The following is a 13,967-nucleotide window of genomic DNA, read 5'->3' as shown; positions in this document are numbered from 1 at the left end:
ATGGGTAAGGATTCTGTAATCGGTGCTGGATGGGGGGATTACATATTACGGGACCGGGTGTATTAGGGAAGGAACAGATTTGGGACGTAATAATAATACAACCAACCAAACAATGGATTAAAGGAGGATTAAGTGGGGCCACTGATTAGGGGTGTATTGGCTATGCCAATACACCCAACCAAACATGGTGTAAAACTTCGTATATCACTATAAAGATCCATAATACTATCCAACCATCCAAAAACTACATTTTAATCTTATCTGAGCGAAAAACAAAATATTTAAAATTTGGTCCTTGTACTTTTTATTTTATTCAAATTAGTCCAAAAATCATTTTCTTAATACAATCTCAATATTAACAAATCATTATCAATCCATAATTTCTCTAATAGGTCAATAGACTTTAGTCCTCATATTTTTCTAAATTTTCAATTTAATCTTTTCCACATTTTCACAACCACGATCTTTTTCATAAATCTTCAACCACAAATTATAATTCCTTAATATTACCTTTTAAAACTAGTTACCCAATTGATTCGAGTAAGTATGGGGTTGGTTTCAAAAATAAAGAAAGAAAAAACCTCGGGACAAGGCTATTAATTGCCAAGCTTAGCTATTGAAGAAAAAAGAGTAGTTTCATTTTTCACACAGCTGGGCTGAAGCCAACCAAGTATGGGTAAAGAGCGAGATCCCATAGCTGGAATCATGGACTTAATAAAGCTATGTTTACTTCCACCTGTAGCATAAGGTTCTAAGAGCAGATTATGTACGAAGAAATGAAGAGAACCAGTGCCAAAGCGGACAGATGCTAGATATATCTGAGAAAACACCAGATCCTTGTATGGGTTTTCATAGATATTTTACTACAATGACTTATTTGGTACTTCTTTTAGAGCCTAATTATCATATATCCATAATTTTCTTTTTACACATTAGTAATAATTCTTATATAAATTTCAAAACAATTCAATGCTTGTATGGTTAATAGACTTTGCTGAGAACACTTCGAAAAAAAAAACATGGATATACAAGTTTCCATAAACGGACAATGCAAAGTAAAAACTGAATAGAATTCTGATCAATATAAAATCTGGGGAAGTTATAACTAACAATTTAAAAGTATATTTGCAGCAGCATGCCATCATCGGAGTATTTGACTGCCATAGTCTGCATTGAACTTCTCGTAGCGATGAGCATGTAAATGTGCCGATGGTCTGGTGTTCCTCAAAGCAGTTTCTATATCATCAGACGTAACTGGCCCAACATTCGGCAGCTCTGCAAACCACAAACTAGTTTTTGAGTTCATTATGTCATCTACATAAAAATGAAGCATGTTAAAAGCTGCAGGCAGAACAAGGAAATAAGAAAATAGAACATGTCCGCCTAAAAGGATTCTTTCCTTCCAGAGTTTGTTCTTGTCTCCCATTCAAATGTCTTCTTCCAGCCAAATTGATAAGCAGATGGCAAGATTTTGAATTGAAATTAGGGCAAGACCAGATGATGTTGGCCTTATAACTACCAAGAAAACCTTAAAAAATTATTTAGCTTAATATGATTTGATTTATTTATCCTGGTTCCTAGGATATGCACAAAATTATTTATGCTAACAAAAGCTAGTAGCACTTTATGGTGGTAGTTGATAGTCAGAGATAAGAGTTCTGGAGTTTGCCAAACCAGACCTATAACTAAAGAAACAGAGAAAAGAAAGGAAAATTACAAAAATAAACTGATGAATGTGAACCGACACCTAAGGGAATAAGTGTTAAGCCACCTAAATAATTGAGCTCCTATTTAGGGAAAATTTTGATTTTGCAAAGCTCATTATCAAGTTTATACATCCTTTAATTCAAGTATTAGAAAGCACATACCATCCTCAGGCACTACTTCCTGGTTATCCTCAAGGACAGCCATTAGGCGTCTCAAAGGCTGCATGGCTGCTTCTTTGCAAAGTAATCGAATATCTGAACCTGAGTAACCTTCTGATCTTTCCACTAATATATCATAAGGAAGAGCCTCCTCACCATGCTGTTGGGGCAGAAGCTCTTCAAACATCGCTTTTCTTGCTTCTGGCTCTGGGAGAGGAACAAGGATCTTATTTTATGTGGTTAAAGGCAAACCGCTAACTAATAGCAAGTCTTGAACTTCAAAAGATATTTATTTCATTAATTGTGTAAAAGATGCTAACAAATATAATTGCAAGTATCAAGCAATAGAACATTACAAAACTGAATAGTTTAGAGACAGCATAAACACCGTGACCTGATTTACATCACAATGTAATCATGTTGGAAAGAAATTTAGAGCAGTTAGTTTCTAGGCTTCAATCTCATCCTGGTTTTTTGAGTAAATTTCTGTCCAGCCAGAATTCAAATGTGTATATTATAATCTTTTAAACTAATTTTTAATAATGTTTGAAAAGATTCAGGGTAAATTTAAATGTCTGGATACTCGCTTCTCAAGACGACGGAGCATGGCAGCATCCAATTCCCAGGGGAGGTTTGTTGCTGCCAGAACAAACACAAGCTCATCTGACCGTGTCAAACCATCCATCTGCAATGTAATTCTACTTATCAGTAGCAAATAAACATGATTTATTTTCTAAATCACTATAAAAGCATGTATGAGTTAAGTACTTTATTTTCTAATTATTGCAAATAATAAATGCAAAAAACAATGCACCACTAGATCTGCTGCAGAGTCGGTTTAACATGCTAACCATGCTCAAAGTTAAAATCACTTGCACGGAAGAAAACAATGCACCGCTTGATTCTAAAGTGAAAGAATGAGGAAAAAAATAAACAAGTGACAGTGATACCACCAAATTTGTTTAAAACAATGCTCAGCAATCCTAAGTAGACTTGTACATGGGCCAGGTTAGGCTGCGGCCCAGAATTTTTTGCTTCCTTTACCCAAACTCAGGAGAGACCCAGGCCGGCCTAAGGGCCCTATTCACCATGTAGAAAATAATATGATAAAAATTAGTTTTATATTAATACTTAAAAATTTATAATGAAATTTGAATAAAAGGATTTTAATCTTAAATAACAATTCAGATCAGGGCAGCCTGAATTCATTGTCCAAGGCCCAGCTCGTCTAAGAAGGTAGCCCAGCCTTTGGACAAGTCTAGCTACAAGGTATATAATCAATAGGAATAAATTATCAATCCAAGTTTTAATTTAATCACTCACATGCAACCACACAGCATATCTATATCCAAAAGAATAAGGACACAGTTTTTAGGAAACATAACCTGTATAAGTATCTGTCAAAAAAAAAAAACCTGTATAAGTAGCTCAGTTTTCAAACGCCTACTAGCTTCATGCTCGCTGCGTCCTTCACCACCGCGCTGACTTATAATGGCATCAATTTCATCAAGAAAAATGGTAGACGGTGCATGGTGTCTTGCTAGGTCAAATAGTACTTTTATTAACTTCTCAGAATCACCTGAAATGTTATGAACTCCGCAGTTAGATAAGTGAGTGTTATTTCAGGTAACTATAAAAGTTATTGGGTCCAGCCCTACTAAGACCTTTGGTTTATATCGATATTGTGATCCATATAGCTAGTCAAAGAATTTTATCAAAGATGACTCTTCTTTTAGTGCCAAGTAAAAAAAAAACTTTTATACCCACACAACCATAAACAGAACACATTTGACATTCCCACAATCCAATTAAAGAATAATGCTTATCCTGTAAGGTTCCCCTTTGACTAGATTTTGGTAAGAAAAAACAAAATATTAGGAGAGAAAAAGAATAGTCCCTCATTTAGTAGATAAATATCTAAGAATCTACATCTAAAACTCCTACCATTCTTATCATTAAAAAATTTAGGCTGTCATTAGAACTAAGAATTAATCAGAAAATATAATTGGACAGTCAAAGATACATCTATGTATTTTCCAATTATATCTTCCATTCTCCATTTTAGAGACAATTCTTCATAACTTTCATACATACCTAGGACCAAATCCCTCTACAAATCAAAGAAGATATTGGAAAAATGTGTTTAACATACCACGCCATTTGCTGACAACAGATGATGCTGAAATATTGAAAAATGTGGTCTTGCATTCTGTTGCTACAGCCTTTGCCAGCATTGTCTGCAACCAAAATGGTAATTCAAATAGAAAATAGCATCAATGATAAAGAAAAAGAATAGCACTACCAAGATATGTTAAATCATTCGCCATGATGCATAAATTTTTCCTCTAGTGTTGAGGAGATTGACCTATGAAAAAGAAATTTTCTTTTGCACAAGGGTTTCCATAGGAGAAGGGGGAACGCAAGCATTGGGAGTAAAGCCCCCTAGGTTCATCAGTCTAAAATGTACTATGTGATTAAAGACATATTTTCCTCATAATAACCAAACATCTTGCATATCTAGAACAAATGAATTGCATAGACAAGATCAATCTATTGGAAGCAACAGAACCAAATGTACACCTTTCCTGTCCCTGGGGGGCCAAAAAGGAGAATACCCTTCCATGGTGAAAGAAGACCAGTAAAGTACCTACAAGATATCAAATAAACTGAAATGAAACCCTCAAATTCCTACATAACATGTTATTCAATTTTTCATAACATTTTACTAAACCAAGTTAACAAAATAAAATGTTGAGGCAATTATGTGAGCAGTGGCTCATGCAGTGGCCACTGCACCTAGCACTACGATAGGCAACATAACTTGACATTTTTGGGTTGACAATCTTTGGGAATAAAATTCTCAAGCTGAGAATCTTGCTGATGTTGTAGAAGTATGATAGTCCTTCTATGAAGAACGATCCATTTGATGCAACATATCTTGAAAATTGGGTCGAATCGAATCAAAGCAATTGGATCCCATGAAATAAAGAGATTGGATCAAGACTGCATTGACGACTTATCTCCAACGTTCCTGCATTAACTTAGACTTTATTATTATATTGTGTATTCTATTTTAGCTACAGTTTTTTAGAAGGATTGATTGTAATTGATCTAAAATGCTCGCAAGTCTCAAACGTTTATATTTTTGAAGAGATTTGTATAGGTTTTGTATCAAGTGTTTTTATCACTTATCTATTCTTTGAGGAATTTGAGAGAGCATTGAGAGTGAAACAAGTTAATTGTTTGGTTTACAACCTAAGTTTTCCCGTGGTTTTCAGAGGAAAACTTAAAAGGTGAAATCTAGATTTTTTTAGTACCAAACTGAGGTTGCTACATTAGGATCTGATAGGACTTAAATCACTTGTTATATTGAGTTTAAAAACAGGATGTGATATGACTTAAATCACCTGTTGTATTGAGTTTAAAGATAGTAGACTATCTCACTGAGCTAAGCTCTGTAGATGTAGAGAAACCGAACTGCATAGACAACTTATGTTTTTTTCTTTCTTTATCCGTGTCGCAGTGCTATTGTTCCTGGACAAAAAATTGTTGTTCAAAAAGTCTTTTGACAATATAAAGATTATTTCTTTGTGTATAAATGACATTATTTGTATCATTCAAGTTTATGGTTATTTTTCACTTTTTAAAAAAATTATAGTTATTTTTATTAGGATTTTTTCAATCAAAAATGTTGGCGGTATTTTTAACCTGGCACCGTCAAGACGAAGGTTCTGGTTTTGCCCCTGCAGTTATCTTTTTCAAGGAATAGTGGAATACCATGCTCAAAGTCCATGGTCTATGTCATAGCAATACTTACTTGGGATATTTTATAGGCATAACAACTGCCTCTTTAAGTAAGCGTTTGGCATCCTCTAATCCCTTGATGCTTTCCCACTTAACATCTGGATTCCCTCGAACGATGTCCCTAAGAAGGATATGATGGTAGACAAATATTTCCAGCTAAAATGTTAAAGAATATACTACCCAAGCATTCAAACTCTCCTAATGCAAGCATTTCTGTCACCAATGAAGTAATTGATATTTTAATAATTACCTACTTAAACTCTCTCCTAATGCACGCATTTCTGCAGATTCAAAAGCAGGAAGCAGAGACCTTTGCCTGTAAAAGAAAGAGAAAAGTACATCAAAATCTTCATTTCCTAAAAAGCTGGAGAATCCTAGAACTGATCCTAGCGGTCAATGTGGAGAATGTGCATATAAAAGCCTATGTTCTAAGTGTACAGGAGAAATACATTAAGATCACGAATCAGAGAAAGGAATGAACATACGGTCTCGAATCAAATCCATTAGACACCACGCCATTTGAGTGCACCGAGTGTGTACCCTGAAATCGAAACAAAACAATAATAAATCATTCCAATCAAGAAACATGCAAAACGCCTCGAGAAAAACAGAAAATTAAGACCGCAAAAGTACCTGGTTCCGGTACTGCTCGTAGATAGCCATATCAGAAGTGTTCCTGACAGGGTGGTTTTCTTTTGAAGTCACGTTCGAATTAGTGCCATTGGAGTCGAGCTCATCAGCAGTTTGACCATTTTGCGGCTCAGGCAATCTCTTCCTCCCAAACTTGGCATCATAAAATAGTTTAAAATCCTATGGAATAATAACATAATTGCTTAAAGAAAATGCTTAGAACTCTTTTTTTTTTTCCCTTTTCCTTCACATTTCTTCACAGTTGGTTCAAAATTTAAGAGTTAGAAAAAGAAATTCAATGCAATGCAATCTAAGCTAATAAATGAGTAAAAAAAGGAAAATAGTCAATCGAAGTAAGTCAATTAGCTTCATACAGTTCAATTGACCAAAGGGAAATCAGGAAGAAAACGACGATTTGACAACCAAACAGAAAAGGAAAAGGAAAAGAAAAACAAAGAAAGAAGGAAAGAGAAAAGAAAAAGAGAGTACCAGAAAAGACCATCGAGTGAGAGAAGGTTCATCAGCCATTAATGGATTAAAATTTAAATCAGATTTTCTTTGGTGGAGAAAGGAAGAAAAGAGAGATTATAATTCAGATTCCTCACTCTATGTTAGTTGAAATGAACAGAAAAGAGAAGAGCAGAGCATGTGCTTTAAAACCTGAGAAAATGGGATTTTATTTTATTTATGTTTTTCCCAAAAGTTTGCTTTGCTGGCTGTCCTATTATCAGCCACCCTTATATTTAATAAAAATTAATGAAATGGTAAATTTTAATTATTAAAGATTATAATTAATTATACATTCAAAACTTATCAGTAATATTCTTTTATAATAATATTTGTTATTTTATAAAGAGTTAAATATTTAAATTATATTTAAATTTTGATATGATGTTATTAAATAAATAAAATTTTAATTGTACTGTAGTAGTTCTGGACACAACTTGTACCAGACCATTAGTGCATAACTTAATCCAATTCTTCGGTATAGGAATGAATGGTCTGGGCGACTATTGTCTAGATAGATCTTTCCTGTGAAAGGAAGCAAATTGTTTTACCTAGATGTATGAATTCTTAACAGTGTTACTTGCTTTCCAAGGAACACCTTGAAAGATGAAAAGATTTTGATTTTTCCATATTCTCCAGCCAATCAAACTAAAAAGGCTCGACGAAACAACCTTGTCTAGAACTAGTTTAAACGGACTGAGTAAATTAAACTTAACCCAATCATGATGATTACTTGCAAAGAACTACTCGCTTAGCTCATTTAGCAAAACCTGCATCCAAGTTTCCTTAGTTGTAGGACAATCTCTGTTGGCATGTAAGATATCCTTAAATTGATGTCCACACAAACCATAAGAACTGTCATACCATATGCCCCGCTTGACTTGCTCCACATTGGTAAGTAGGCATTGTTTCAAAACAAGCCATAAGAGGAATCTAACTCTCTAAGGACCTTGAAATTTCCACAAAATATTCCATTTTGCATCCCTTGGGCTCCTCGATCTTTCTCGTAAACTCTAGTAGGCACTCTTAAGGGAAAAGAAACCAGTTGAAGTCAGAGCCCAAATAATCCTGTCACGACCCACAGAGATGTGTGGCGGGGGAATACTCACGATACGCCTAATGATCTCATCTAGTAGCCAAATACAAAATAGCTCCAAAGTCTAAGTTCCTTCCTTAGTAATCATCTCACTAAGCAAACAGTCTTGATTGATATAAGCATAGGACAGAACCTGATGGATTAGAGGTCCCACATCTGGAATCCACGGATCCTTCCAACAACAAATATTATTCACATTTCCCATAGACCAAAGCAAATTCTCTCGGAGTAGAGGTCAAACCTTAAAGAGTTCCCTCCAAAGGAAAGAACATCATCCTCATGAAATATCTTCTAGCATCTCCTCTTTCATTCCATACTTGGACCTAAGAACACTAACCCATAAAGCATCCATTTTGGAGACTAGATTGTACCTCAGTTTCATCATAAAAGAGGTATTTTAGTCCATCAACTGTCAAAGGCCAAGGCCACCACATGATCTAGGCTGACAAATAGCTTAATAACTGACCAAATACATCTTTTGTCGACCCTCAAAGGACTCCCCAAATAAATTATCGAACAATACTTTCGATCTCATCACACAATCCTTTAAAGATTATCATGGATTGCATGAAGTAATTAGGAATCAACAAGATCATCTGTGCAAGAGTAGCTCTACCAGTTATAGAGAGTTTCCAAACATCTCATCTGTTTAGCTTGTTGCGAACCTTATCGACAACAAAATGCAAGGTACTATTTGAAATCCTATCATGGAGAAGAGGCACCCTATAGATAAATACCAAGATTCTGAACCTTATGAAAACCAAGAATTCTACTCAACTACTCTTCAATTTCATCATCTATTCTTTTGGAAAAGTAAATATTTGTTTCTCGAGCATTAACCCGGTGCCTAAAGTAAGCACAAAACCTCTCTAACAAATCTTTAAGGAGTAAAGCTTGTTGAATACCAAAGATAACAAGATCATCTGCAAAGAAATGATGTAAAAGAGAATGACCAAACCTTAATAAGCGGAGAGGTTGCGAATGACCTTTATCTATAGCATGAAGAATGCTATGTCCAAGCCACTCCATACATAGAACAAACAAATATGGTGATAAAGGGCACCCCTATTGAATACCTCTTGCAGGTCTGAACTTCTATGTATGAACCTCAATCCACAACACCTACATAGTAGAATTCATGATAGCAGACATAATAACATTTATAAGCATATTAGGAATACCTACATCCCAAAGAGAGGCTTCAATAAACTCTCAAAAAACTTTGTCATAGCTTTTTCAAGGTCAAATTTGACTGTCATCCAATTTTTATTCTTATGCTTACATTTCATTTAGTGAATAACCTTTTGAGCAATGAGGATGCTGTCAATGATATTTCGACCCGCAATAAAGCTCGTCTGTTCCTGTCTAATGATTTTAGGGAACACAAATTTAAACTGGTTAGCAATAACCTTTATCACCAACTTATACATCATTGACTACAGGCTGATGGAGTAAAATTGTGTCAAATTCTCAAAATTAGGAACCTTAGAAAAGATAGGAATGAGGACTACCAATATATTACTAAGATCAAGCTCAATACATTTTTCAACAAAAACTGATTTAACCCACTCACAATTCGCTGTTCCAACTAAATCCCACTGATTTTGAAAGAAGCGAGCTTAAAAACCATCACTCCCTGGTGCCTTCAAATGAGATATATCAAACAAAGCAATTTTAATTTCATCATTAGACACCTCCTTTCTAATAAATTGAATATCACTATGCTCAAGAGTTGAAAAAGCACTAGGAGGTAAATCACTCATGGGCTTTGGTTGCTCACCATACAACTTCTTAAAGAAACTAATTGCTTCAAGTTGAAGGGCTTCAGCATCATAGATCCATTCACCATTATCATTTTTAAATCAGTAGTATGGTTTTGTTTCCTACTTTGTAAAGTACAACAATGAAAAAACTTAGTATTCCAGTCACCCAGGTTTAGCCATTCACATCTAGACTTTTGCTTCCACAAATTCTCCTCATGATGGAGAACTATCCAATTCTTCACGCTCTTTTATTTTAGACTGAAAAAGCCTACTATTGTCAGAAAACTCTATCATTCTTTGAATACTTGAAAGCTTATTCAACATATGTCATTTGTGCGTTCCAATGTGCCCGTAAATAGTTTGATTCCACTTCTTTAACCCCAAGGAAAAAATAAAAAGAGGGTATATCAAATTACCATTTAAACCTTTACTGTCTTTTAGCAAAATTTGAAAAATACGGATGTTCCAGCCATCTAGCTAAAAATCTAAAAGGTCGCAACTTTTTTAAAAAAATCTATCCTTAGGTTTCAAGGAAAAGAAAAGCAATGTATGGTTAGACTTAAGCCTTGAAAGGTGGGTGACCAAACTACTAGGGAACTTATTCATTCAAGCATCATTCCCAATAACTTTGTCAAGCCTCTCAAACCCCCCTTTTACACCAAGTGAACTGAGGGCCTCTAAAACCCAAATAATGTAATGCAGTAGAATCCATTAAGTTACCAAAAAGAGAACACCTCCTTCTATTAATCCGTCCCCTTTATTATCACTAGCAAAAAAGATGACATTAAAATCTCCAATAGTAAGCCAAGCGACATCCCCCATTGGAATAGTAACTTTAAGCCATTCCTAAAGAAATTTTCATTTTTTCCTGTTAAGCTACCATATAGAAAAGCAATAAAAATTGGTTGTTGAAGAATATGATCAATGACCTGAAAAAGAATAAATTGGGGGTGGGTATGGATAACCCCAACCAGAACTGAGTCTTTCCAGCCAACCCAAATTCTCCTGGAGAAACCAATAACTTCCACACAATGAGAAAATTAAAAGCCCAACTTAGAAATAATATTGTATGCTTTTGTACCACTAACTCTCGTTTCTAACAAACTGGCGTTATTTGACTTATCTTCCACATTATACTCTTGAAATAAGCTAGAAAATTTTAAATTGGCACAACCTTGACAATTCCATGAAAACATTGATAAATTCATAATAAAATACAAAGACAAAGAGAAAAGATTAACCTTTATTGTTTAGCAGAGACCGAGCTTCCCAAACCGTTTCCATTCCTTGGTGAGGTACTCGTGTCATCAACAACATCAATTTAGGAACTAATAAGTTCAACCATAGAATTCATAGTGTTTGAGATAGGAGTACGCAAATTACCAATAGCCTTGAATCTATTCCCCACGACCCTGAATAGTCTTGTTACGGATCTTTCCATTTCTATTCGAGTCAGCTTTTCCACCATTTCCATGTCTCTTACTAACATGGATACCCTTCATTGTTTCAACGGAACTGTTTCCCTTCAATACTCCTTCTCCAAATGAAGCCAAATTTTCTTTAAAAGAAATGGTCGAATGTCTGCTAGAATCAAGAACTCCATCTTTCAATGAAACCTCTGTCCCAACCAAACCAACAAAAATAATATTAATAAAGGTTGTTCAAATAGGGACTTGCTTTGTCAAAATTTACATACTATTGCTGCAATCTACATCTGCATGTATATTGAGATTAGACGCTTTAAAAGTTAAATTAGAGACCGCAAGCTTAAACTCCTTCTAGGCCATACCAATTGATCCACTTTATTACTAACCAAACAAGGAAGAGAGCGGTTAATGGATAATTTGCCCAACCCTTTTATCCTATTGGATTTCCATGTCCAAACATGGGCTAGGGATGTCCAAAGAGATTTTTCATACTTTGGCCTAATTTTCCCACCAGAGTTTAAATCTATTGATTTATCCTTTTTATTACCAAATGGGCCACATAATCATAACCCTATCCAACTAAATTTTCATGAAAGGCTATTTTAGACTTTTTCCTAGCTTTAAGAGAATCCATTGATGATTTATCACCTTCAGCTTCTAAGCTGCCGTCAACGTTATCTTCAGAAATAAGGGCTCAAAATCTGGAACCATTCACTTCCAATCCTATTTTTTAGCCTATTAACTACGAGTATCATTTGGATTCTATCTAGATTTTCTTTCAACCACCATCCAAGGCTCGTATGCCACCAATTCCCCGATCGACTTCTTAGCCACCGTTGAATCTTCCACCACCGACTGGTTCAAAACAATGGGCGTCTTTGGGCATTCCTCTCTCATATGACCATACTGTTGAAAAAACGGGTTTAGAAAATGTAGCAGAAAATAAATTTAGGGAAAAACCAGAGTTTAAAAAATTTTCCCAAAACAAGATCTTGGTTGTGATATCTAAAGTAATAAACACTTAATCAAAATTGTACATTTTTTATTCGTCTAGGATAAGTGCTTTGATCGAGTAGTCTTCTTTGCTATCTTCAAGCTCACGTCTGTCGAGTGTGGACTCGCTTCTAATCAAAAAAATTTCACAAAAATTACCAGTGGGGTAATTTTGTAATTTCTCTAAACTTTTAGGTCAAGTTGTAAATCAGAAAAATATCTCTAGAAATTTTCTGGAATAATCTCTTTAGAGAATTTTCTCTGTACAACTTTCTCTTGAATTCAAGTATGTGTAAATAATGATCTAAGGCTCTCTTTATATAGGGAGAGTTTAGAGAGTTTAACAATGATTAAACTTAATCACTTTAATATTAAATTAATAAAATACTATTAAGATAAATATTAAATTAAATTTAATATTAAACTATTAAAATAATATTATTTTTAGAATAAATAATCCAAAATCAAATTCTCTGGTAGAGTCTTAGTAGCAGTGTAACTCTTCCACTGCTCAACCATTGACGACCAACCACCGCCGGTCGTCGGGACACCGCCCTCGCAACCACCAACACCGCCATGTCTGGTGATGCAATGCGACATCCTTACGGCACCTCGAGTCGATTCGGCTACTGCTGATTCGGTCTAGGTCAATGACGACCCGACCGATCCAGTCTAGCCACCAGTTGGACCGTCAGCCTGGTTTCACATACCGAGCCCAGTTTGACCAATTTTTGAGTCTTAGTCTCGGTTTTAGGCTCCCAATTTACGATCTCAAGTCTAAATTTCAAGTTCAATTACCCATTGGGACAATTGTTTGACTTGAAAATTAATTTCAAAAAAATATCATATTAATTATAATTGATTTGATTAATTTAATTTTACTTGATCAAAATTAATTTTTCCAAAAATCACTTAAATTTTCTAAATTAATTTTTTAAGAAAATTCTTCAATCAAATTCTCTAGTTGAACATTCTCACAACCACCTAATTTAATTTCACATCGAATAAATCGACTCAATTAAATTATTCTCAAAGTCTTAGAATTTTCTTCTGATTCAAATGTAGTTCGATCAAGCTTTTGTTGAACTAGCGAAAGGACCAATCGAACATATACAATTAGGATCTAGTGGCTGCAATTATATCCAGAAGTATCATTCTGATAATTCACAATTATGTAATCATGGAGTCAGTCCACAAGAAGTACCATGATTGAAAACTCCTTATTGTTTACTCTTTACGAAAGCAATTCATCCAACTGCTTTGTCCAATGACCTCTTCATGTATGTGTTACCCTCATATGATATCATTGATTCATTTGAGTTAAATCTGTTTACTCAATACAATCCTATTTTATCTCATTGTCACCATTTTTTCTTCTTAATGATTGATATGATCACTATCAACAAATGACTAGGATAAATTGCTCATACGAGAACAAGCAACTCGTGGCCACGTTCCATATTTATCAATCCATACAATGCCAATGAGAGGATATCATTAACTCTTTAATTGAGTTATGAATTCAACTATTGCTAGTAAAGCCATGCCATACGCAAGTCATGTACCTAACATATTAGCTATAGGCTCGATCATCTTTAAAGCATAAGCCCCCACTTATATCAAAGCACATGAGTTGTATACGCATGGTCAGTGACTAACTCAGGATTTAGGTAAATCACACCATGAACATCACAAGTGAATTAATTCACAAATGGATTTAGAATTAATTCATCTTGGGTCTAGTCCAATGTATCATTCTACCAATGAATACATCTTTGTCTCTACTCGTGGAGTCAACTACTCTGATAGCCAAGACTAGCCATCTCCCTAATTAGAATTATAGATGACATAATAATCATTGTCAATATTTGATTCAAATGCT

The 13,967-nt window shown here is 34.7% G+C and overlaps 1 protein-coding gene across 2 annotated transcripts; it reads right to left on the bottom strand.

The window, feature by feature from the left end:
- Positions 1-908: 908 nt before the first annotated feature.
- On the bottom strand, positions 909-6,994 carry LOC107901885 (katanin p60 ATPase-containing subunit A-like 2). Of its 2 annotated transcripts, none has more exons than XM_016828053.2 (11): positions 6,789-6,994; positions 6,303-6,452; positions 6,155-6,210; positions 5,920-5,985; positions 5,683-5,790; positions 4,446-4,512; positions 4,018-4,102; positions 3,281-3,444; positions 2,449-2,550; positions 1,869-2,091; positions 909-1,275 (listed from the first exon to the last, which is right to left on the bottom strand). In XM_016828053.2, the coding sequence occupies exons 1-11, from the start codon at positions 6,825-6,827 to the stop codon at positions 1,142-1,144; spliced, it is 1,194 nt and encodes a 397-aa protein (XP_016683542.1). In that variant the 5' UTR covers positions 6,828-6,994; the 3' UTR covers positions 909-1,141. The 2 variants fall into 2 exon arrangements, with proteins under 2 accessions (XP_016683542.1, XP_016683541.1); XM_016828052.2 differs by having other exon boundaries at positions 6,303-6,479; positions 6,789-6,992.
- Between the last annotated feature and the right edge of the window lie 6,973 nt (positions 6,995-13,967).

This window comes from Gossypium hirsutum, chromosome D06 (assembly GCF_007990345.1).
Source record: "Gossypium hirsutum isolate 1008001.06 chromosome D06, Gossypium_hirsutum_v2.1, whole genome shotgun sequence".
NCBI lineage: Eukaryota > Viridiplantae > Streptophyta > Magnoliopsida > Malvales > Malvaceae > Gossypium > Gossypium hirsutum.
Note: the sequence above shows the minus strand (reverse complement) of the source record. Positions and strands in the feature narration are given on the sequence as shown.